We start from the raw sequence: 23,507 nt of genomic DNA, 5'->3' as shown, positions 1-23,507 counted from the left end.
AGCTTCCCATAACCCCTGCCCCTTGGATTTGGTTATTTGTTAGAACAACTCACCGAACTCAGGGGAACTCGTGTACCAGTTTATCATATGATGGATATAATAAAAGATACAGGTGAACGGCCAAAGGAGATACATATGGCAAGGTCCACAAGAGTCCCAAACACAGGAGCTTCTGTCCTCACGGAGTTGAGGTGTGCTCCCCTCCCAGCATGTAGATGTGCTCACGAACCCAGAAGATCTCTGAACCCCATGCTTTGGGGATTTTTACGGAGGCTTCATCACGTAGGCATGATAGATCTTTAACTCTGTTTAGGAGTTAGGAAGGGGATGTTCTAGTCATGGCTTGATCTTTCTGGTGACCAATCCACATCCAGGAGCCCACCGGCTGTTGCCTCAATCAGAACAATAGATATTCCTACCATCCAGGAAATTCCAAGGCTGTAGGAGCTCTGTGTCAGGAATTGGAGTCAAAGACCAAATATCAGAACAAAAGATGCTTCTAGTACTCTTGTCACTTGGGAAGTTACAAAGGTTTTAGGAGCTATGTGCCAGGAACCGGGAGCAGAGACCAGTATATGTGTTTGCTATTCTGTCACAGTCTTATATTTCATTGAAGAGTCATAATGACTGTTACTCTGTTATTCAGTGAACAGTTGAGTGCCTGCCATGTGGGCACATCCATGTGAAGATAGAAAGATGAATAAGACATGGGAGAGGTTCCTGCCTGTGAGACACTCACAGGCTCTTCTAGGAAACACATATAAATCGATTGTTACAATTCAGTAAGATGAATATTTTCATGGAGGCTACTAAAAAAAAAAAAAAAGACACGTAAGCTGAAATGAATAAGCCGCTGAGACAGATGTTTGGTAGCGGGGGCTAGGTGCAAGCTTCAAAGGGGAAGTGACATTTGAACTTGGTGGGGTAAGCCATAGGTTTACTTTCCTAAAGACAAAGTACACTGAAGGTGCCCACATAAGAGGGATGGTGGGTGATCAGTTGGAAAGAAAGGAAGGGGGCAGTTGTGAAGGGTGCCGCGTGCCAAGTCAAGGAATCCAGAATGTGCGGGGAGGGTTATTAAGTAAAGAGTACTCCAGTCACATGCACGGTTAGGCACTAAACTCTGGCAGGCACATCTCCCCATACGTGGGTGCGAGAAGCTGCGGGCAGGCGGATTGTGGAGAGAATGCAGTTGGCTCTAGCACATGGCAGAGGTGGGGTCTGTAGGGCTTGTCACCGAATGGGGGCTCGGGGAGGGGGAACCAAGGATGGCTCCCGTTCCCCACGTTTCATACAAAGGCTGGTGCTGCCCGGAGTTAGGACATTCAAAAGGAGAGCAGGTTAGGTGTGGAGGAGAGGAGAAAGTATTGACGTTGGACCTTCGGACCTGTTGAACTTCTGTGAAACTCCACTCGAGGGGAGATGCCGAACAGCGTGTCACAAATGTGAGATTTTCTCTTAAGGAGGGAGTTAAGGGCAGCAAATGGAGATGCAGAATTATCGGGATGCACAAGGAGGATGGTTTTTTCTGTGAATTATAAGGTGGAGTTATTTGCACGGAGCATGGAGCCTGGGGGGTACTCAGGGGCCTCCAGTACAGCCCTGCTGGCTGTGGACGGCCCCGGACTCCAGGGGGCGCCACTTGCATAGACTTTGATGTGTACCGCGGCGGCCTTGGTTAAAACCAACAAAAAAACTTTGGGACGGCTCACTGTGATCAACAGGCGAAGAAACGAACGTATTTTTAATTCCCGCTTGGCTTATTCAACATGAATTTGATCTATGCTGTGTTTTCACGTTGTGAAGTGTGTTGATCCAAACCGAGGGTTGGCAAACAATTGGCAAAAAAAAAAAAAAAAAAAAATTATTTTATAAAGTTTATCGGAACACAGCCATGGTCATTTGTCTGTAGCTATTTTTGTGCTTCGACAGTAGATTTGAGAAGGTGTTACAAAAACAAGGGAACCTGCAAAGCCTGAAGTATTTCCTGTCTAACCTGTACAGAAAAAGGTGATCCTTGATCTAAAATACAAGTGTTTGTCTCTTCTTTTTAAAGGAGAAACATGCCTCTTTGTCTGAATTTTAACTAATGCCTAGTAATTAGGTCTGTTTACCCCCGGGCGAGGGTGCTAGTTGCTACCCTTGTACACAATGGCAAACAATTACGGTGTCAGTGGAACAAAGTTACTAAAACTATGTGAATAGATTCATTGCATGAGAAGAATGATAATCCTCAACTAGTATTTACCTATAGAAAATCTAGATGCCCTCTACAGATCTGCGAAATCTCTAGATACATACCACCAAAAAAATAAAAAGAAAGAAAAATCATTTCAACTCAATTCAGTCATCTCAGTCCCCAAGCCCCAGATGTTTAGATCATCCCAGAGCCTTTATTTATCATCACTATTTAGTGCTGAGCACTGGTAGCCGATGGGTTCTTTTCCAGACAGAGAGAGGCCTGGCGCTTCATTCCAGCCCAACATGTGGCTTGTCGCCAGGATTCTCCTTAATCATCAAGCTTCAGAGTCATACCGACAGCAGCAGGGGCACAGTGAAGTGAGTTACAGGGTGTCCAGGTACAAAACAACAGCGTCCAGCCACCGTGGGTACTGTGGTAGAACCCAGAAAAAGTGTCCATTGCTTACTGAAAAGGAGACTCACAAAATGGAATATTCCCAACAAAATTAGATGCACGCTGTGATCCCAACCGTGTTTAAGATGCACACGTGCAGAGGGGCGAAAGGACTGTCTCCGGGGTTGCAGAGCTTGGGGTAACTTTTTCTGGTTATTTCAGTAGACGTTTATTGAGCGAAGGCCGTGTGGCTCAACAGGTCTCCTGTTGAAGGAGGAAGGTGAGAGTAATTTTGTCGATCTCTGTCCGCCAGGGGAAGTGGACTGTAAAGAAATAGGAGACTGTGTCCCGGGACCGGGAGCCACGTCCCCAGACCTGTGCCTGCCTGCCCTGGATTACCTCCGGCGCTGCTCTCAGGTACCGGGGGCGGTGCTTGCACGCAGCTCTAGTATAAGTTTTTGTCCCCACCCCTTCCAGGAAGGAAAGGAAGAAAGTAATGGAAATACACTAGAACGCACAACTGAACTGCAGTCTCTGAAACTTCTCATTTACGCTCAGACGCAGGAACCATCCTAATCTCTATGCTTGCGTCAGGCTGTAAGGAAGGGAGTCATGAGGTCACGGGAAGTCCTCACGATAGGACCAGAACGTGGATGGTGGGGGTGCGGCTGGTGGAGAGAGACAGAAACAAAAGAGGGATGCAGTCGGCCAAGATCTAGTGAAGAAATCCCATGCAACAGCGCTCATCCAAGTCAACAGCGACCTTCATTGTGCGAAATCCAGTCACTGCCAATATCTGCGTCCAATGCTGCCAGACCAGAGGATGGTCCCTCCTGAAGCCCTTTCTCCCCCCCTCCAGGCTTCAGTGATACCCTGTCTCAGTAGTTGTAGTCCTGTCTTTGCGGGTTCTGTCCCCAGGCCTCTTCTGGACTGTGGAACCTCTCCCATGGTGATAGCAGGTATAGCATGAAGCCCCAGGACTTTAGAAAGGATACCCAGCCCCCGCCTCTTCCTCCAGCTGCCTCCACCAGGCCCCACTCACAACAGAACCGCAGCTACCTTTTCACCCTCAGATCCTTCCTTCTCGCTCTGGGCTCCCACCACACGGACTTTTTGCCCCTCAGATACACGGTGCCTTACCGCTCAGGGCTATTGCCATCTCCTCTGCCTAGAATTTCCCCTCCCTGGATCTCTGTGGGATGCTCCTTCTCTTGATCTCATCAGGAACATCACCTCCTCAGAGAGACCAGAGCTATGAACCAACTCCCTGCCGACATTTCCACATACCCCGGTCATTCTAGTATCACCTAATTGTTTCTATAGCCTTTATGTCCGAAATTAGTATTGTAAGACCCCCCAGGACAGGAATTTTTTTCTGTCTCCCTCACAGCTGGTTTCCTGGCTTCTGGAACAGGACAGGCCCAGCAGGCACAATTCTAATTCATGAGGCTCCAGAGGAGTTTGGCCCAGGAATGCGGATTCCTGGGCGACAGGCTCCGTAGCAGTGAGAGGGGAATGTGGAACCCAGGGCAGTCTGTCAGTTCTGCTTCCTCTACCTTCCTCTCTCCCACCTGGCCCACACAACCCTTCGTTCCCCCACTTACTATTGGCCTCAGTGCCTTGGCGTCAACTGAAGGGAAGAGGAAATCAAAGTCTAGTATCCCATTTACCTATAGACTCTCTCCTCAGTGAGCCCCATAGAATACTCCCCCCATAGGCAAAAACTCTTGACCTGTTTTGTGGTTCCCTGGGAAGGTTTACAAAAGTCTATAATATTCATAGGCAATTGAGATGCTGAACAAGTATCCCTAGAGTCTTTTTCTCCACCTTTTGGTTTGTACTGAATGCTGTCTCACCTCCTCCATGGGATAGATGCCTCCAAATCCCAACCAACCTTAGAACTTTCAGACGTTGAGAGCTTTTCTGGTTTTCCCTAACATGAATATGGCTGGTATATAATTTTATTCTTCATTAACACCCAGAATGCAGCTTTTTCCAATATACAATTACATTTGATATTTCATTCTTTAGTTACTGGCCAAAATCTACAAAATGCCGTTGAAGCCAATATTCCTTAGCGGGCGACTCGCTAGCTTGCCTCGAAGACTTCAGGAGCAGTCGGCGAGCAGTGAGGATGGCATTGAGTCAGTCCTGTCTGATTTTGATGACGACACGGGTAAGTTAGTTGACTGGACCGAAATACTTTCATATTCCCAGAAGCTTAAGTCATGAGTTCAGTAACTTACAGATCATAAGAATGATCATCCATTTCTGTTGCTATTGTTTTGAATTCTAATAGAACACGGCCACCTAAAGTTTCCATGGACTCTTTAAAAACATCATTTGATGTCTCGTCTCCAAACCCATCCTTTTTAGTTTCCATCGAAACTCAGTGTGAACAGAGTGCAGCTTCCGCTAAATATAGTTTCTAACTCTGAATTCTCTATAATTTAGTAAATTGGAATGTGGTTGCATTGGTACTTAAATTGGCTGGTAATTGTCTTTAATACCTTCTAGGAAACACAATCATTATATAATTACTTCCTGCAGGACTCTTTGGTTAGAGACTGGGGAAATTAAGCCACTACTGAAGAGAGAATCTATTTGTGGTTGGTGGAACTGAAGACTCATTAAAAGAATAATTTCAAAGAATGTGTTTCAAATTAGTTCCCATGTAATTTCCCGAGGATTGGAGTTCAGTCTAGTAACTTGGGGACATTTTCAGATGGGTTAACTCATGCTCACACTTGGCTTCTGAGTCCGTCGACCCTGCCCTGTTCTAGATCTAGAAATAGAAATTATGTCCTTAAAGGAGTCTATTATGCATCACAGGTTGTTTCAAACCCTTGCAGAAGGACTTTCAGGGGGAGGTTTTTTACATTTGCTTTTTTATTTGTTTTTAATTTTTGTTTTCTTTTTCTATTATAAATCCACTTATGAGTGCAGTGAGAGGATTGACAGTCTTCCATAGGGATTATAGACACTAAAACCTCACTAGTTTAGAACAGGTGTAAGGAAGAACCATAGGAAAGAATAATGGAGAGGACAGTGAAAATATTGGAAATAGGCTGGGTGTTGCCTGATAGAGGTTTCATTTAATGATTAGTTAAGAATAATTTGTACTTAGCCTCTTAAAGCTCCAGCCCAGACCATTATAAACAGAAACTAACATTGTTTATTTGTAATATAGTCTGTACATGGTTTGTGTAGGGTCGCTGTCAGGAATCCCCTTTCCATTTGTGCAAACCATTAATACATTGTTTTTTCCTAGGCAGCCCATCTTTGTATGGATAAGTTACCGCCAACCACCTCTCTAAAGTTTTCCACGTTATCAATTCATTAGGCCTTTAAAGTTACAACTATATATGAAATATAGCTAGATCAGAGAAAAGAAAGGCAAAGGCTTTAAGTTAGTCTTAAAAATTAATGCATTCTTAGATGCTATTCCTTTGGTTTCCAAGAGCCAATAATTTCCTTTTTTTTTTTTTTTTGCCTATGGAAATTTCAGACATGGATAAAACTAGACAGAATGGTATAATGAACCTTCATGTACCCATCATCCAGCTTCAACTACTGTATATTTACACACACACACACACACACACCCTCCCTCTGTTCCCTCCGCTTCCTCTGTCTTAGATCAAATCATTATGGCATTTCATCTGAAAATGTTTCAGTATGTGTTCTTCACAGATAACAAACATAACCATTAATTCCACGACCACACCTAAAAATAATAATTCTTTAACATCAAATATCCATTCAGTGTTACCATTTCCTATTTTCTTATGTCAGTTAATTTTCAGGATTCACATAAGATCCACACTACATGTTTGGCTGATAGGTCTATTAAATCCCTTTCAATCTCTAGATTTTCCTCTTCAGCTCTTTTTCACTCCTTTGCAATTCATTTGTTAAAGAAGTATGGTCCAGTGTCCCATGGAGTTTTCCATGCGGACTTTATTGGTTATACCCCTTCTAGTGGTGCATAACATGTGATTCTGTCCTCTAAACTTCCTGCAAGTTAGCTTGTTCACACCTGCTTACATTTTGAGGTTCATAAGCATTTGTCACCTGATTTTATTTATTGGCCATGGGTTTGGTTTTGCTTCCTATTCATAGGCGTATTCAAAACTTTGGAAGTAATTTTTTCAATGGGAATTTTTTGAAGTTTATTTATTATGAGAGAGCGTGTAAGCATGAGCAGGGGAGGGGCAGAGAGAGAGAGAGGGAGAGAGAGAATCACAAGTAGGCTCCATGCTGAGCATGGAGCCCAACAAAGGGCTCAATCCCACAAACTGTGAGATCATGACCTGAGCCAAAATCAAGAGTCAGATTCTCAACTGACCGAGTCACCCAGATGCCCCAATTTAATGGGCATATTTAAAACCTACCATCTGCGGATACAGTCATATTTCACAGGAAAATTAGAAGTATTAAAATGGAGAGTGGGCTTTTTTGTATTCTATTTTAGGTCCTTTTGGATTAAGCTAGAGAAACTGAGTCCTTTCTCTGTATCAGTTATCCTATCTGCAGGTTGACGTATTTCCAAAGGCAGTGGTGAACTGGAGTGTTGGCTCAGGTAGTGCTTTATGTAAATGGCAAAACTAAAATTATTTCCATCTAATAAAAAGAATCTCATGCTTTTTCCCTTGCCTAGTAGTGCGCAACACTAAAAATATCTTATTTTAAAAATGAAACTTTAGGGGCTCCTGGGTGGCACAGTCCCTTAAGCCTCTGACTTTTGATTTCAACTCAGGTCATGATCTCCGGGTTTGTGAGACTGAGCCCTGCGTCGGGCTCTAAGCTGACAGCACAGAGCCTGCTTGGGAAGCTCTGTCTCCCTCTTTCTCTGCCCCTCCCCCACTCTCGTGCATGCACATGTTCTTTCTCCAAATAAATAAACATTTTTTAAAAATAAAAAAATAAAAATGAAATCTGAAGAGGAGAAAGAAGAGTTGTGTACTGAGAAGTGTGCTGCCTGGGCTTATGATTCTGTTGATACCGTGAGCACCGTTCCCTGCCTGTGAGCGATACAGGCAGTGATTTGCGTGGACACAGGACGAGAGAGTGCGAGCAGCACCAAGTGCAATGTGGACAGGTAAATTCAAAATGGTGTATAGATTGCAAAAAAAAAAAAAAAAAGACACTAGGGGATGAATGATAGAAAAGCAAAGAAGACAGACTAGCACACATACGCAACAAAAGAAAAACATGGATGGCTCAGACTTCACCAAAATTAAAGACTTTTGTGCATCAAAGGACATTATCCAGAAAGTGAAAGGACAGTTGAAAGAATAGAACATATTTGTAAGTCCTATTTCTGATAAGGTTTTAATATCGAGACTATATAAAGAATTCCTACAACCCAACAAGACAACACAAGTTAAAAATGGGCAAAGGACACGAATTTCTCAAACTATGTAACAAATGGCCGATCAGCGCATGAAAAGATGCTCAACGTCATTCGTCGTTAGGGAAATCTAAATCAAAACCGCAGTGAAGTACCAGTTCACACCTACTAGAATGGCTACAGTTAAAACAAGAGATAGGGGCGCCTGGGTGGCGCAGTTGGTTGAGCGTCCAACTTCAGCCAGGTCATGATCTCGTGGTCCGTGAGTTCGAGCCCCGCGTCGGGCTCTGGGCTGATGGCTCAGAGCCTGGAGCCTGTTTCCGATTCTGTGTCTCCCTCTCTCTCTGCCCCTCCCCCGTTCATGCTCTGTCTCTCTCTGTCCCAAAAATAAATAAACGTTGAAAAAAAAAATTTTTTTAAATAAAAATAAAATAAATAAAACAAGAGATAAATTAAGCATTGGCAGGGACCTGGAAAAATTGGAACCTTCACAGGAGTATAAAATGGTGTGGCCTTTATGGAAAACAGTCCGGTACTTCTTCAAAAAGCTATACAGAATGACCAGGTGATCCAGGAATTTCTCTCCTGGGTCTAGACCCTAAGGAATTGAGAGACTGAAACAGATGCTTACACTCCCGTGCTCACTGAAGCCTTATTCGCCATAGCCAAAGGTGGAAACCACACCTTGTCTCTCGACAGATAGACAAACAAAACATGACACAACACACAGGACAACGTGGACGGACCCTGAACACATCATGCTAAGTGAGATAAGCCAGACACAGAAACAAATACTGTATGATTCCGCTTATGTGAAATATCCAGAATAGGCACATTCATACAGAAAGTAGAGTAGACTTTTCAGCCTACAGTCTCTCAATTCCTTAGGGTGTAGACCCTGGAGAGAAATTTCTGGGTCATCTGATCATTGTGTTTAGCTTTTTGAAGACGTACCAAACCGTTTTTCCATAAAGCCCACACCAGAGGTTAGAGTGAGGGGAGAATGGAAAGTAACCGTGTAACGGGTGTAGGTTTTCTGAGATGATGAAAAAGTTTTGGAAATAGGCAGTGGAGACGGTTGCACAAAACCGTGCATTTAATTAATACCACTGAATTGTATGCATAATTATGTATAGGGTTAAGGCGGCAAATTTTTGTTATATATTTGTAATTAAATAATTTAAAAAAAAAAAAGATATACTTAGGGGTACCTGGGTGGCTCAGTCGGTTATGTGTCTGACTTCGGCTCAGGTCCATGATTTCGAGCCCCATGTCAAGATCTGTTCTGACAGCTCAGAGCCTGGAGCTTGCTTCAGATCTTGTGTCTCCTCCTCTCTCTCTCTCTGCCCCTCTCCCACTCATGCTCTGTCTGTCTCTCTCAAAAATAAATAAACATTAAAAACAAATTTTTTTAAAGATATACTTGGATGATGCAAAAGGATATTTTAGTGTTTTGGTACTCTCAGCTCCCAAGGAATCTGACAGTTGTTTCAATATAGAATTTACCATATCACCTTCTTCCTGTAGGGGAATAAGAAGAAATTTGGGGGGTTTCTGCCCTTTGACTTTGTTAGAACGTGTAAATCATAATCTGTCCTTGCTTGTGGACACTGCGGGCTACCCCACCGGGCAATGCCTCACAGCCACACGGCACATTGCTAAACTAACAATGTTTAGCTTGGTCTTATGATGATTCTGTATTATGGATTTCACAGAGATCTGCTTTCTGGTCTCCAGGGCTGATAGAAGTCTGGATCATCCTGCTGGAGCAGCTAACAGCAGCTGTGTCCAACTGTCCACGTCAGCATCAGCCACCAACCCTGGATTTACTCTTTGAGCTGTTGAGAGATGTTACCAAAACACCTGGTAAGAATTTCTACGTCTGTCTTCTGGGGGGAGTTCTTATGCATGTAATTTTTTTTAGGAGGGTATTTCTGTGGGTCTGCTTGTTTCACAGCTATATCCCTGGACTCGGTGCAGAGCTCCATGCAAAATAGATGCTCAGTAAATACTTGTTGAATGGCTATGATGCAGTGATGTTTAAGATATGTCCTGTTATTGTTTCCATGTCTTCCCAGCAGTCCCTTTATAAATAATGTGTGCTACCCAGTTAGTTGGAGATGTTGGGTTCCCACAATAATCAGGCCAAGGGTATTGGCTTTGCTCTTTTCCAGGATTACAGTCTTCCTCTTTGACTGGATCTTACATGCTCTTGGCCCAGAGCTGTCAGTGGGACTCACTGGGTCTCCAGTGACATAAACAAACCATGTATATATACAAATACATATACATATATACACACATATACATACATATAGATGCAATATTAAGACTGCAAGATCTTTTTATTTTTATTTTAGAGATAGCACATGAGCAGGGGAAAGAAAGGGGCAGAGAAAGAAAGAGAATCTTAAGCAGACTCCATGCTCAGTGCGGAGGCCAAGGCAGGGCTCAATCCCACAACCCTGGGATCGTGACCTGAGCCAAAATCAAGAGTTGGGCGTTCAAGTAACTGAGCCACCCAGGTGCCCCAAGACAGCAAGATCTTAAATGTATAAAAGTCATAGGTGATTAGATTTAGAAAAAGACATTTAGTGGTCACCTGGTACCTTAGTAATACAGGAAAAGAATGGCCCTGAGGGCATTTATTTCTTCTTTTGAATTAACCAAATTTAGCATGTACACTTAGACATGCAAATTTTCCCAAGATCCAAGAAACTAGAAATTTTGGTTTTCACAAACAGAATCAGAACCACAAATGAACCCACTAGTTAATTCCTTAGTAGTAAGAGGAGTTTCATATTTATCATAAACTGATGAAGACTTGATAATCATATATACATTTTGTCTCGCTATTAATTTTGATAATGATGTTTGGTGAAATATATTGAACAGCAAAAAAATTATGAACACCCTACATGGGTTAAGTGAATTCTAGTAAGAGCATATAAATATTCTGCAGACATTAAAATGAGTGTGAATATTTTAAATATATATACTATGGAGTACAATCTCAAATTTATGAAATGTTATGCATTTATAAATATACGTGTACATTCAAAAAGACTAGAAGTCAAACATCAAAATGTGATTATCTCTGTGGGTGAGGTTTTTTTCTTCTTTGTATTCCCATGTGTTTTCTGTTTATTAGAAAAAGGGGGAAAATAGGATGCCTTACTTTTGTAATCAGACTTTAAAAATCCGTCACTTTCACAAGGATTTTCATTATAGCATTGTCTATAAAGCAAAAAATTAGGAACACCTTAAATGTCCATCAGTAAAGGACCGGATAAATAACTGCTGTGTATACATACCATGGAATGTGGCAGTCAAAATGAGGAATACCTAAATTTGCTAACAACGAATGGTCTCTAACACATGTGAATGTGCTTCTCAGTGTTTCATGTAGACATATGTACTTACACTTTAGAGGGTATTTCTTATAAACCTACAGATACATACACACATATCTGGGGACTGGAGTCAATCAGGTGATCCTTTATAGATTTATCGGTGTTTGAATTTTTTTTTTATGAATTTATTCATGTGTCACTTCCATAAGTAAAATCATCAGAAACAAAGAAGAAAAATGCCACCGAAGACCATATATTCCCCAATCAGTAGTAAGTTCTTTTTCCTTGCAGCTTCTCAGAGGGTAGGGGATGCCCGGGAAAGAGACGGGCGATGCCAAGCGATGGCAGGAGCTTCCCTTGCACTACAGGAGAGCTCTGCGATCCCAGTTCTCATGCTGACTTTTCTCTTCCAGGACCCGGGTTTGGGATCTATGCGGTGGTTCACCTTCTCCTCCCTGTGATGTCCCTTTGGCTCCGTCGTAGCCATAAAGACCATTCGTACTGGGATGTGGCTTCTGCTAATTTCAAGCATGCCATTGGCCTGTCCTGTGAGCTGGTGGTGGAACACATTCAAAGCTTTATACACTCAGGTATCTATGGTGCCACAGCAGTCCATGCTGAGGATTTCTTTTTGTGGCAAGCGTCACCATTTAAATGTGCTTATAAATACCAGGGTATGATTTTTTAAAATTTGTTTAATGTTTATTCATTTACTGAGAGAGAGAGAGACACACAGTGCAAGCAAGGGCAGGGCAAAGAGAGAGGGGGACACAGAATCCGAAGCAGGCTCCAGGCTCTGAGCTGTCATCACGGAGCCCGATGCGGGGTTCCAACTCACGAACCGTGAGGTCATGACCTGAGTCGCAGTTGCTTAACCAACTGAACCACCCAAGTCGCCCCCGCCCCCCAGTGTATGATTTTTGTCCAGAAATGACGAAAATAGAATTATGTGGTCAGGGCCAACCTTAGCGTAGTAGATGATGAAAATGAAAATTGATACTTGCAGTACATATGTGACTAAAAATAAAATTCCATCTAGTATGTCTATGCATGAGGAGAGGGGAGGCAAGTTCAAATATATAATGAATACATTAAAAAAGTGACGGGTGTATATCTTCCTGCTTCATCTGGGGAGGCTAAATGGAGGAGATAAGATTTTAGAACCGGCCTAAATTATAGGCAAGAAGTTGTTTAAGAGGGTAGGGGGTAAAGTGTCTTCATATCTCTGGCACTTTGAAAAAGATCTCAAAGTATGTGGTAGATAATATATTGAAGCAGGAATTAGAGGCAAGGGAAATAGGTCAGCTGTGGTACCAGTGGAGCACCATTTGTGAAATCTACATTCTTGCTCATGGTTCTTCATAGGAAGAGTTGGAAGTTTGAGAACAGAAAAAAAATCGCCGTTAACTCTAGAAGTTTTCATTCTGTATGCCAGGGCGCCTAGGTGGCTCAGTCAGTTAAGCGTCCCAACTCTTGATCTCAGCTCAGGTCACGATCTCAAGGTTCATGAGATCGAGCCCCGCATCCAGCTCTGCACTGACCGTGTGGAACCTGCTCAGGATTCTCTCTCTCCTTCTCTCCCAGCCCCTGCCCACCTCAAAAGAAGCATTAAAAAATAATAATTCTATAGGCCTTTCTCTTTTCTTTATAAAGGGAGAGGTGAGGTAAGAGACTCCCTTGTTAGAGACATTATAAAATCTGCTGAGACAGTTACCCCAAGGGAGAGTCTAAAAGCAAAGATAAGAAGTGGGTAGCTGCACTAAGTTGAAGGGCAATTTGCCCCACAAAAAAGAACGTCAATCGCGAAAGAAAACCAGTGGATTTTTCCACGTGTAAGCGATAACTGTCCCTAGGGGTAGATGTTCTCATCTAGATCATTGCTTTGCACGGCCCAGAACCTTTGATGATCCTACTGAAAATGGAATCTGTGGCATCACAAGGACTCTGAGGGAAAAGAATACAGATGTATTCCCTTGAATTGGACAAATAGAATGACTTGGGGAAGTCTCACCTTTGGTCTGGGGATAGTGTGCCAGACTGAAAAGTTCAAGAAGTGGTAAGAAAAGAGAGGTCTTGTTTGCTGAGAGCATTGAATTCAATTTAGTCTATCAGCAATAAGGAATGTATATGTTTCATTTTTCTCTTTTTTGTTTTTTTAAGAATTTAAATTTTTTGCTAGCTACTCTTCAGGCTGTAGATGCTGTATTCCGCCTAATAGTAATAAATGAGTAAAGTAGGTGAATTATACGCTTAACTTTGAATGCACACCGACACATGAAAGCAAACCACATATATTTCATCTTGAAATGGATAATACAAGCTAAAATTGAGTTTAAAAAATCCAAGAAAATAACTTTTCTCACAGATGTTTATAGGACTTCCTCCTTTCGCTGCAGATGCCATTTCAACCCCCTCCTTTACTGAGTGAAATCGTGGTCTTACTTTTCCCCGTAGACATCAGGTATGAGAGCATGATCAACACGATGCTGAAGGACCTGTTTGAGTTACTGGTGGCGTGTGTGGCCAAGCCCACAGAGACCATCTCCAGGGTGGGCTGCTCCTGTATTAGGTGAGAAAAAGATTCCCTGGCGCTCCACAAAATTAAGAGTTTTTATTATAAAATCCAAGGAAATTAGATTGCTTTCTGTAGGTAAAAATGACTATATAGGTGTGTGTGTGTGTGTGTGTGTGTGTGTGTATATACATATATATATATTATTAGCATATATAGGTGTGTGTATATATATATATATTTTAGCATGTATAGGTATGTGTGTGTATATATATATATACACACACATACATACATACACACACACACCTATATATGCTAATAATTCCTCATTTCGTGTTTAATCAGCAAACATTTATCGTCTTAGGCATTATACGAGGTATTCTGCTGGGTAAGAAGTCAAGATCCCTACCCTCAAGAGGCTTATAGCCTTTTCTAAAGGACAAAACAAAGAGAGACCCATGAAAAATGGTAACAGTAAAGACTTATCCTCCATGCCAAGAAGGGACAGGAGGGCCGGGGAGCAGGGTGGTCAGCAAGGGCTTTTCGTATTAATGACACTTGGTCAGATCCCCGAGGTCGGTAAGCTTTTGATCGGTGGGGACTCACAAGCAGAGCATCACAAACATGAGCACGGAGATCAGAGTTACCAGTGACGGGGGCGGGGGGAGAGGGGGGTGAGTTCGGTTGTCCTTTGTAGAGGAGTGGTGGAAAATGGAGCTAGAATGGAAAACCTAGCACAGAATATATACAGTCTTGCATGCAAGCCTAAACATTGCCCTATTTACACTGGGGACCCGTTGACATTTCTAAAGTCAAATGCTTTAGGAACAGTGTTAGGACGATGGAACGTCACAGGCAGAAAACAGGAGTGATGAGAGGCAGTGAGACCTGCTATGGAAGCTATGGAATAAATCTGTGCACGCGTCTGTAAGTCCTTACACCGTGTGACGGCAAACATACAGATTCAGGATCTCCTTGTTTCCCTGGGCAGGTATGTCCTCGTCACGGCGGGCCCCGTGTTCACCGAGGAGATGTGGAGGCTCGCGTGCTGTGCCCTGCAGGACGCGTTCTCCGCCACGCTCAAGCCGGTGAAGGTAAAGTGCGGGCAGGAGGAGCCCGAGCAGGGTCCAGCCTTCCTTTGCCCCCTCCCCCTGTCAGGTCGGGCACCCGGATTCTGCCCTCCTCCCCTTAGCAGGCTGTCTCACCCGCAATCCTGCAGAGGGGGAGAGAGAAGTTGTCGGATCAGTGCTTCCGTCCCGGACGCAGGGACAGTGTCAGCTCTGGGATGGGGCCTGGACGCACCCAGGGAACGTCTGCTGTGTTTCTCCCTAGGATCTGCTGGGCTGCTTCCACAGCGGCACGGAGAGCTTCAGTGGGGAAGGCTGCCAGGTGAGGGTGGCCGCCCCCTCCTCCTCCCCCAGTGCGGAGGCCGAGTACTGGCGCATTCGAGCCATGGCTCAGCAGGTAAGGACTGGGGCTTGTGATCCCAGGGGCTGCTAGATGCTGGGACTAGGGCTTGTGATCCTAGAAGCCTCTTCCTGATGGTCTCACATCACCAGACTGCTTTCCACTCCCTTAGGGACGTACACGTCGTTCCTCTGCGCCTGGTCCGTACCGTCCTTTAAGAGGAATGACTAACCCAGTCAACAGCATTAGGATTGTCTCTACCGTCTCTTGCTTGTTGCGTCCTCCAGCGCCCAGATCAAATAGAGTCCTTTTTCTGACTGGCCGCTTCCACTTCATACACCACTTGCCTTGCTTGGACTGCTTAGATTATCTGTATTTGCTTAAATATTGATGTTACTGCCAGACGACGAGTGCCTAAGGATGGCACTTACAAGTTGCATAATTTGCAGACTCACAGTTCAGTTGACTGTAACTGAGAAGTGAAATTAACATATACTTACTCATGCAGGGATCACCATGTACCAATGACTTTTTCTTCTGGCAGATGTCAAAGAACTCACGAAAGTTGGTTGTGAGCTCCTGAGGAGCAGAGAGCACGTTCTGTGTATTCGCCCTAGAGCAGGGCATATAGAAGGCTCTTGGCAAATGTCTGCTGACTCAGGGAGTTACTGAATCACAAAAGGCCTTCCAGCATTAGCACTGGCTACAGATATGCCCCCAAACACTTGAGCAACACGTCAGTCTACCTCCAAGAAACCCTGCATGGGCTTCCAGCAGTAATTAAGCACTGTTCCTAAATTTACATATATTCATAATAGTGAGTGGGTATGGGGAATACAGTCTCATGTAATGGCAACAGACATATATGAATTATGTCTTCATATACAGAAGGTATTTTGCATATACGTGTGTGGTATGTTTGAAATATTAAGCAGTTATGGGGCACCTGGGTGGCTCAGTAGGTTGAGGGTCTGGCTCTTGATTTCGTCTCAGGTCATGATCCCAGTGTCACGGAATCAAGCCCCATGTCGGGCTCCACGCTGAGTATGGAGCCTGCTTAAGATTCTCTCTCTTTATCCCTCTGCCCCGCGCATACTCTCTGTCTCAAATAAAAAATAAGTAAAATTAAGCAATTTTTATAAATGTATATGCGATGTCAGATTCAATCATTGAATAAATATGTTCTAATTACTTAGAAAAATAAAGTGAATTAGGGGTTTTATTCAGAGGCTCTGTTTCTCTATAAGATCTGTTCAAATTCTTAATAAAATCTCCCCTTAGTACATTAATAATCCAGGATACCCTGATTATCAGTTGAGAAGTTTCCAGGCTAGGCCTGGTTTCTAAAGGGCTTTCCCCAGCACTCCTCACATAGCAGGACCACCTTCCACCTCCCGCTTCTCCCATGATCTGCCATCAACACTCGTGATATCTCAGGCCGTGACGGTTGTACTGTTCTGAAGGGAGAAAGCACATCCCTCTGAAGCATCCATGGTCCGTCCGCAGAGGCTGGAACAGAAGAAAGGTCATAAGGCTGCAGCGAAGAACCACTAACATCCGCATGGCTGTTGTGGACAGCTGCGGCATTAAGGCACTGTAACAGAGAAGCCAAGAGGGTGGTCCTCTGATGGGATAACTTGTCTAATGGGACATCATTACACCGCTAGATACAGATGTTTCCCACGTGCCTCCTGTGTCCACCCTTCAGATAACCCAGAGAATCTGATAAGAAACTTTTCCCTTCTAAATTGTGCAAACAAAGGAAAAGTTTCTTAAGACTATTTCTGTTTCCAAAGGGAGGTAGCGAAGGTCTGTGAAGTCATGTGAAATGAGATCACGGAGGTCAGGACTGGGAAGCGGTTGCTATCTTCTTAGTCACTTCTCCCACCGTCTGGTAGAATTGCAGGTCCACGTTAGTAGTCCCGACAGGAGGTCCTAATTAATTTCTTATTCCTGTGTTGGATAGAATATAACTGACATCAAAATCAGATTTTTTTTTTTTTCACCAACACAGCCCCTCTTTACGCGCTCGTAATTAACCTTAAATAGCAGCACTTGCTACTTGGAGTGTAATGAACTGTCACATGATAAAGGTAGTGAGTAGTGTTAGCGTCAGCCACTAACTTCTGCTGAATATTTACTGTTCCAACATTATGTGTATGTAATATACACATATTAATTCTCTCAGCAAACACACCAGGTAGGAAACCTCAATATCAACCTTATTTTTTTTTTTAATTTTTTTTTTCAACGTTTATTTATTTTTGGGACAGAGAGAGACAGAGCATGAACGGGGGAGGGGCAGAGAGAGAGGGAGACACAGAATCGGAAATAGGCTCCAGGCTCTGAGCCATCAGCCCAGAGCCTGACGCGGGGCTCGAACTCACGGACCGCGAGATCGTGACCTGGCTGAAGTCGGACGCTTAACCGACTGCGCCACCCAGGCGCCCCTCAACCTTATTTTATAGGTGAGAAAATGAGTAGAAAGAATAAGCCACTTACCCAGGGCCACCCAGCTAATCCCTGGTGGAGTCAGGTCGAGGATGATGGGGCCCTGAACTGTACCTTTGCATGTCTTCGCAGGTGTTTATGTTGGACACCCAGTGCTCACCAAAGACTCCAAACAACTTCGACCACGCTCAGTCCTGTCAGCTCATTATTGAGCTGCCTCCCGATGAGAAGCCGAATGGACATACCAAGAAAAGGTAAGCAGCTAACCAGCCTAAACATGTGGGGAACTTAGGACGAGCAGAGCTCATTTATTTCCCGTTCTGGCTCATTGTAATCCAAGCTTTGGCTGAGAATACTGGAAACAGTCATAGAGTCCTCTAGCCAAGGTTTTCACAGAAAATTGTTCACCTCTCCACCAAAGTTTCCACATTTCACATGTACTAATTTGCTAGGGCTGCGATAACAAAGTACCGCCGACTTGGGTGCCTTAACAGAATAACAGAACTGTATTTGCTCACAGTTCTGGGGCCTAGAAGCCCAAGATTAAGGTGTGGGCAGGGTCAGTTTCTTCTGAGCCCTCTCTTCTTGGCTTCTGGATGGATGCCTTCTCCCTGTGTCTTCACGTGGTCTTTCTTCTGTGTATGTCTGTGTCCTAATCTCTTCTTATAAGGACACCAGTCATAATGGATTAGGGTCTACCTGATTAATTTTCAAGACCTTATCTCCAAATACAGTCACACTGTGGTACTGTGGGTTCAGATGTCAACATATGAGTGGTGTTGGTGGGGGGACACAACTCAGTGTGTTTTTAGGACTATATTACACCCTTTTTTTTTTTTTAAGAAAATTGTAACGTGAGGCATGATTTATATTATTTCAGGGAGAAATACGTCAACTTCTTACGAGCAAGACAGCTGTCAGGAGACAGAAAGATCTCTGCCCTGCCCCAAGAACCTTGCCTTTTTTAAATACTATCATTTTGCCTGAAAACTATTGTTCCTAGACTTGAAGGAGAATAGCCATGACTGAAATTTCCATTTTTAAACTTCCGACACAGGAATGGTAATGATGATAAGTGTTTGAGCACTATATGTGGAATACAGTGGCTAGGTGTTTCCACTCCCATTTTATCCACGAGGAAACATTCAGAGAGGCTGGGCCACCTACCCAGGGACACAGCAAAAGGGTGGAGCCACTTTGCATCCTTGGATTTGACTCTTACTACAGACCTTAACTTAGCACAGGATGGAGAGCAAGAGGAGTTAGACCTAAAGAAAGTTCATTTGTATGCCGTCCAGTGCATCCTCAGAGGTCCATATTGAAATCACCCATGGAAATAAATTAAAAAAAAAAAAAGACCTAAATCAAATTCAGATTATAATAATGAATAAAGAGAAATCTGGGTGCGGTTTTTAAATCACTTGGGCATCGATCGTCCCTGAGCTTTACACAACCCACCTAATGTGAGAGCTTTAAGAAGTAGTACTTCATGAATCTGTTTATCGCTGATACTGACATTAGCGTGTCTTAAGTCAGCCACTTGTTATGCAATTAACTCGAGGAGGAGGACTTTCCTTTGCACTTGGCATCTGAACACTTCACGGTCCCCTCCTTTAAAGGGTATATGCTATATGCTGAGCAAAAGGTTGAAACGCTTGGGTAGGACAAATTGAAAAATCATCTATGGATTTTTGTTTGCTCCGGGTCTTTTTAAAAAGATGATTAAGAGTTGCATATCTGTAAACAGTTATGTCGCTTTTTTGATATCTTTCTGAAATTTTGATCTCCTCAGTATTGCTGCTGCCACTTTGTTTTCTTATTGCTACATCAGTCAGCTTGAACCTAAAAGGGATTTTCTGTTCTTTTTACACGCACACTTAGCCATTTTATATCCTAAAGCATCAAAAGGGGGATCTCGGTTGGTAAAGATCCTCCAGAATTCAAACGTGGCCTTGCGTCAACCCTCTTTTTAAGTGTTTGCTGGTGAAGGGTTTTCCAGTTCTCAGGGAAGGTGGTAGATCATGTCCTCTGGGCTATGGTGTTTATACCTTCAGAAGGTTGATCAAACTCACCCCTCTGGTTGTGGTTCCTGCTTCAGAAGTCCAGGCTGCCAGGGCCCTGGGGTTGGAGCGTCAGAGCCATTTCTCACGGAGAACATTTTGTCCAGGCAGTGATGTGTTCAGGCACCTGCACCTAGAACCGATAAGTTTTGGTTACTCAGTTCGTCTTGGATACTTACTGAGTGCTCCTCTCACCAGACATTTTCCCAGGCCCTGGGGACACAGCTGAATAAAATACTGCCCTGGACCTTGGGGACTTTAGAGTGTGGTGAAGAAGACAGACAAGGGTATAGACTTGAGTAATTGGTGACAGGACTTCCCTTATAGTTAGTGTCCTGTAGTTGTAGACACAAAGTATTAGACCAATTTGGTGGCTTTTCGAGCCCTCTTCTTCGGAAAAATGCATATTCAGGGTTCCTATACCTTCAATAAATTATCAGGCGGAGGACAAAAAAATTAATTAGCTAACTTATCAAAAGAGGGAATGGAGAGTTACTGTGCAGTAAGTATTGAGTTTGAGATGAAAAAGTTCTAGAAATAGCGGTGACGGTTACCCAACATTGTGCACGTACTTAATGCCACCGAATTGTACTTTTTAAGATGGCCAAAATAGCAGCTTTGTGTCATGTGCGCTTAACCACCAAAACAATTACTTAAGTGACTCGTTAGAAAGGGTGACGGTTCTTCGCTGCTCATTCTTTCCATCTTTGCTGAGCATATGGTGTTCCCTCAGTGTACCACTGCACAAAGGGCAGGGTCAGCCTTTCAATGTACAGAAGCATTTGTGTTCCTTTCTGTTACAAGAAAAAAAAAAAAAAGTAATTTTTACATGCAAGGTCATAACTAGACATAATAACGTAATGGTTGGATTTTTGAAATAAACATTATTAATAAGAGTTGCCGTCTTGCTATAATTATCCCATCACGGGAATCAGTTTGCAACATAATGGCATAAGCTATTTGCGTGGAGTTCTTAAGAGCAATGAAAAGAATGTGAAACCACAAGCCACGTGGGGGAATTAAAGTTTTCAGCTGAAGGTAGTACCTGGAATTGAAATTGTTTTCTTAGTATAAGAATGCAACCAAACAGAAGAGGCCACATCGCCAAAGGGCATTTCTAAGGCTTCCTCATATGTGGGCTGTGCCCTGATAAGGACGAGGAGGAAGTTGTCCTCGTGACTGATGGGTTGTGCCCGCTTCTCAACCAGGAGGCCTGGCTAGATGTCTAGGGAGGATTCGCCCCATCCCACATAGCTGACACGAGGGGTATCTCCGTGGATCCAAAAGAGCGTTCGGGGCCCGCAAAGGAGTCCCCTGGCCATGCTGGCGGGAGAGGGCACAAAAGAGAATTGCGTGTGTTGAGTGAATGCTGCTTTCTCTCCTCAATTTGGCTTACAAAGCTTGAGTTAAAGTACCTCTTTCTTCATGCTGCACATGTTTGGTTCTTCTCCATCTCACGTGTTGGCAGCACTGGAGTTTTTACACGTAGGCACCTAGAGCATTAACGGTTAATCCTGGTAAGCAAGTGCGGTCCCTAGAAAGCCAGACTTCAGTGAGATTGCTGCTGTCTTGGAGTTTGAGAAAAAAAGCCAAAGGCAGAGGAGAAAGGCGATTAAGATGCAGAGAATTGACCAGAAATTGTTACTTTCTGGTTTGACACTTCATGACTCGTAGCTATGAAGGAAATAAAATGCCTGTATTTAATAGTTTTTATAATACATTAATAGTATAGCTCCTAGGTTTTTAAAAAAGTATCAGCAATCCCATTAATCATGGTGAAAATGGTTACCACGTAATGCCCCTTCTTAAAGGAAGGCATTAAACTACAAGTAAGTTTATCATTTCACCCGCGTCGTTCCAAAACGTGCAACATCCGAATCGCTTTAAAGAACCTCACGTTCGGCCGACGAAGACTACTGATCAATCCCTTTCTTTTCGTTTGAAGCGTTTCTTTCAGGGAAATTGTGGTGAGCCTGCTCTCGCATCAAGTGTTGCTCCAGAACTTGTACGACATCTTGTTAGAAGAGTTCGTCAAGGGCCCCTCCCCCGGGGAAGAGAAGACGGTCCAGGTGCCCGAGGCCAAGCTGGCCGGCTTCCTCAGGTACATCTCCATGCAGAACTTGGCGGTCATCTTCGACCTGCTGCTGGACTCGTACAGGACGGCCAGAGAGTTCGACACCAGCCCTGGGCTGAAGTGCCTGCTGAAGAAGGTGTCTGGGATCGGAGGCGCTGCCAACCTCTACCGCCAGTCCGCGATGAGTTTTAACATTTACTTCCACGCGCTCGTCTGCGCGGTCCTCACCAACCAAGAAACCATCACGGCCGAGCAAGTGAAGAAAGTCCTTTTCGAGGACGACGAGAGGAGCACGGACTCCTCCCAGCAGTGCTCTTCAGAAGACGAAGACATTTTTGAGGAGACGGCCCAGGTGAGCCCCCCGAGAGGCAAGGAGAAGAGGCAGTGGAGGGCCCGGATGCCGTCGCTAAGTGTCCAGCCCATCAGCAACGCGGACTGGGTGTGGCTGGTCAAGAGGCTGCACCAGCTGTGCATGGAGCTGTCCACCAACTACATCCAGATGCACCTGGACCTGGAGAACAGCGTGGAGGAGGCTCCCATCTTCAAGAGTGACCCGTTCTTCATCCTTCCGTCCTTCCAGTCAGAGTCCTCCACCCCATCCACCGGGGGGTTCTCGGGGAAAGACACGCCTTCTGAGGACGATCGGAGCCAGACGCGGGATCACGCCGGCGAGCCGGGGAGCCTGCGGGCCGGCAGCGGGGACATGCTGCTGCCCCCCAGCCCCAAGGTGGAGAAGAAGGATCCCAGCCGGAAGAAAGAATGGTGGGAGAACGCGGGGAACAGAATCTACACCATGGCGGCCGACAAAACCATTTCCAAGTTGATGACTGAATACAAAAAGAGGAAACAGCAGCATAACCTGCCCACGTTCCCCAAAGAGGGCAAAGCGGAGAAGAAGGGCGAGCCGCTGGGTCCACGGGGCCAGGACTCCCCGCTGCTTCAGCGTCCCCAGCACTTGGTAGACCAGGGGCAGATGCGGCATTCCTTCAGCGCGGGCCCTGAGCTCCTGCGACAGGAGAAGAGGCCCCGCTCTGGCTCCACCGGGAGCTCCCTGAGTGTGTCCGGGAGGGACGCCGAGGCACAGATCCAGGTGGGTTCCTGCCAGCCCCAGGCTGCGGGGAGGCGCGCCTGGCAGCGCAAGAGGGAGGCTGGGTCCCCCGTGACAGCGCAGACACGCCCCCCTTACAGAACACTCATAGGCATTCTGAGAGTTGACCGTTTCCCTCCAAAGTCAGAGGATGGCCTGAGCCTCAGACGCAGCATCTGTCTGCGTCACTCTATCTGTGTGAAACTGAAATTTGATTCTTAATTTCAGGGATGGTTTTATGGGTTCCAAGAGATATTATTGAGAATCTGGAGCTCACTCGGATAAATGAGATGAAGCTAAAGCTTCTAAAGTGAACATACCTTCTCTGGCATGGAGTCCCGAGTGTGTCTGAAGATGCCCTGAGGAAATATGTAAAGGACACAGGCAGAGCACGCGTTATTATGTGGTCCTACCAATGAACTGTTTTGGTCCCAAGTTTTGCTAGCCCCTTCTGAGCACCCAAAACTTCTCATTCCTTAGAGGGCTCTGAGCGTTCCTGTTCCTTTATATAGTTAATGTTTGTAATTCCGTGGGGGCATCAACAACCCGGCCTGAGAAGAAAACGGTGGCCGTAGCGTTTGTTCAGTTTAGGAACTGATGAGATGGGAAAAGAGAAATGGAATCTAGAGTGA

At 44.5% G+C, this 23,507-nt stretch overlaps 1 protein-coding gene across 1 annotated transcript in view; it reads left to right on the top strand.

The window, feature by feature from the left end:
• The window catches only part of ARFGEF3 (ARFGEF family member 3), a 177,157-nt gene that overhangs the window by 150,151 nt on the left and 3,499 nt on the right, over positions 1-23,507 (top strand). The window contains 9 exon segments of the mRNA XM_047102653.1: positions 2,889-2,992; positions 4,607-4,751; positions 9,666-9,794; positions 11,695-11,871; positions 13,736-13,850; positions 14,788-14,890; positions 15,129-15,260; positions 17,787-17,908; positions 21,660-22,878. Coding sequence (XP_046958609.1) covers positions 2,889-2,992; positions 4,607-4,751; positions 9,666-9,794; positions 11,695-11,871; positions 13,736-13,850; positions 14,788-14,890; positions 15,129-15,260; positions 17,787-17,908; positions 21,660-22,878 — 2,246 coding nt within the window.

This window comes from Lynx rufus, unplaced genomic scaffold, assembly GCF_022079265.1.
Source record: "Lynx rufus isolate CCGP_SWC_20201006 ecotype Redwood Valley unplaced genomic scaffold, mLynRuf1.p SCAF_6, whole genome shotgun sequence".
In the NCBI taxonomy this organism is placed as follows: domain Eukaryota; kingdom Metazoa; phylum Chordata; class Mammalia; order Carnivora; family Felidae; genus Lynx; species Lynx rufus.
The sequence above is the reverse complement of the archived record's forward strand: the minus strand, read 5'-3'. Positions and strand labels throughout refer to the sequence as shown.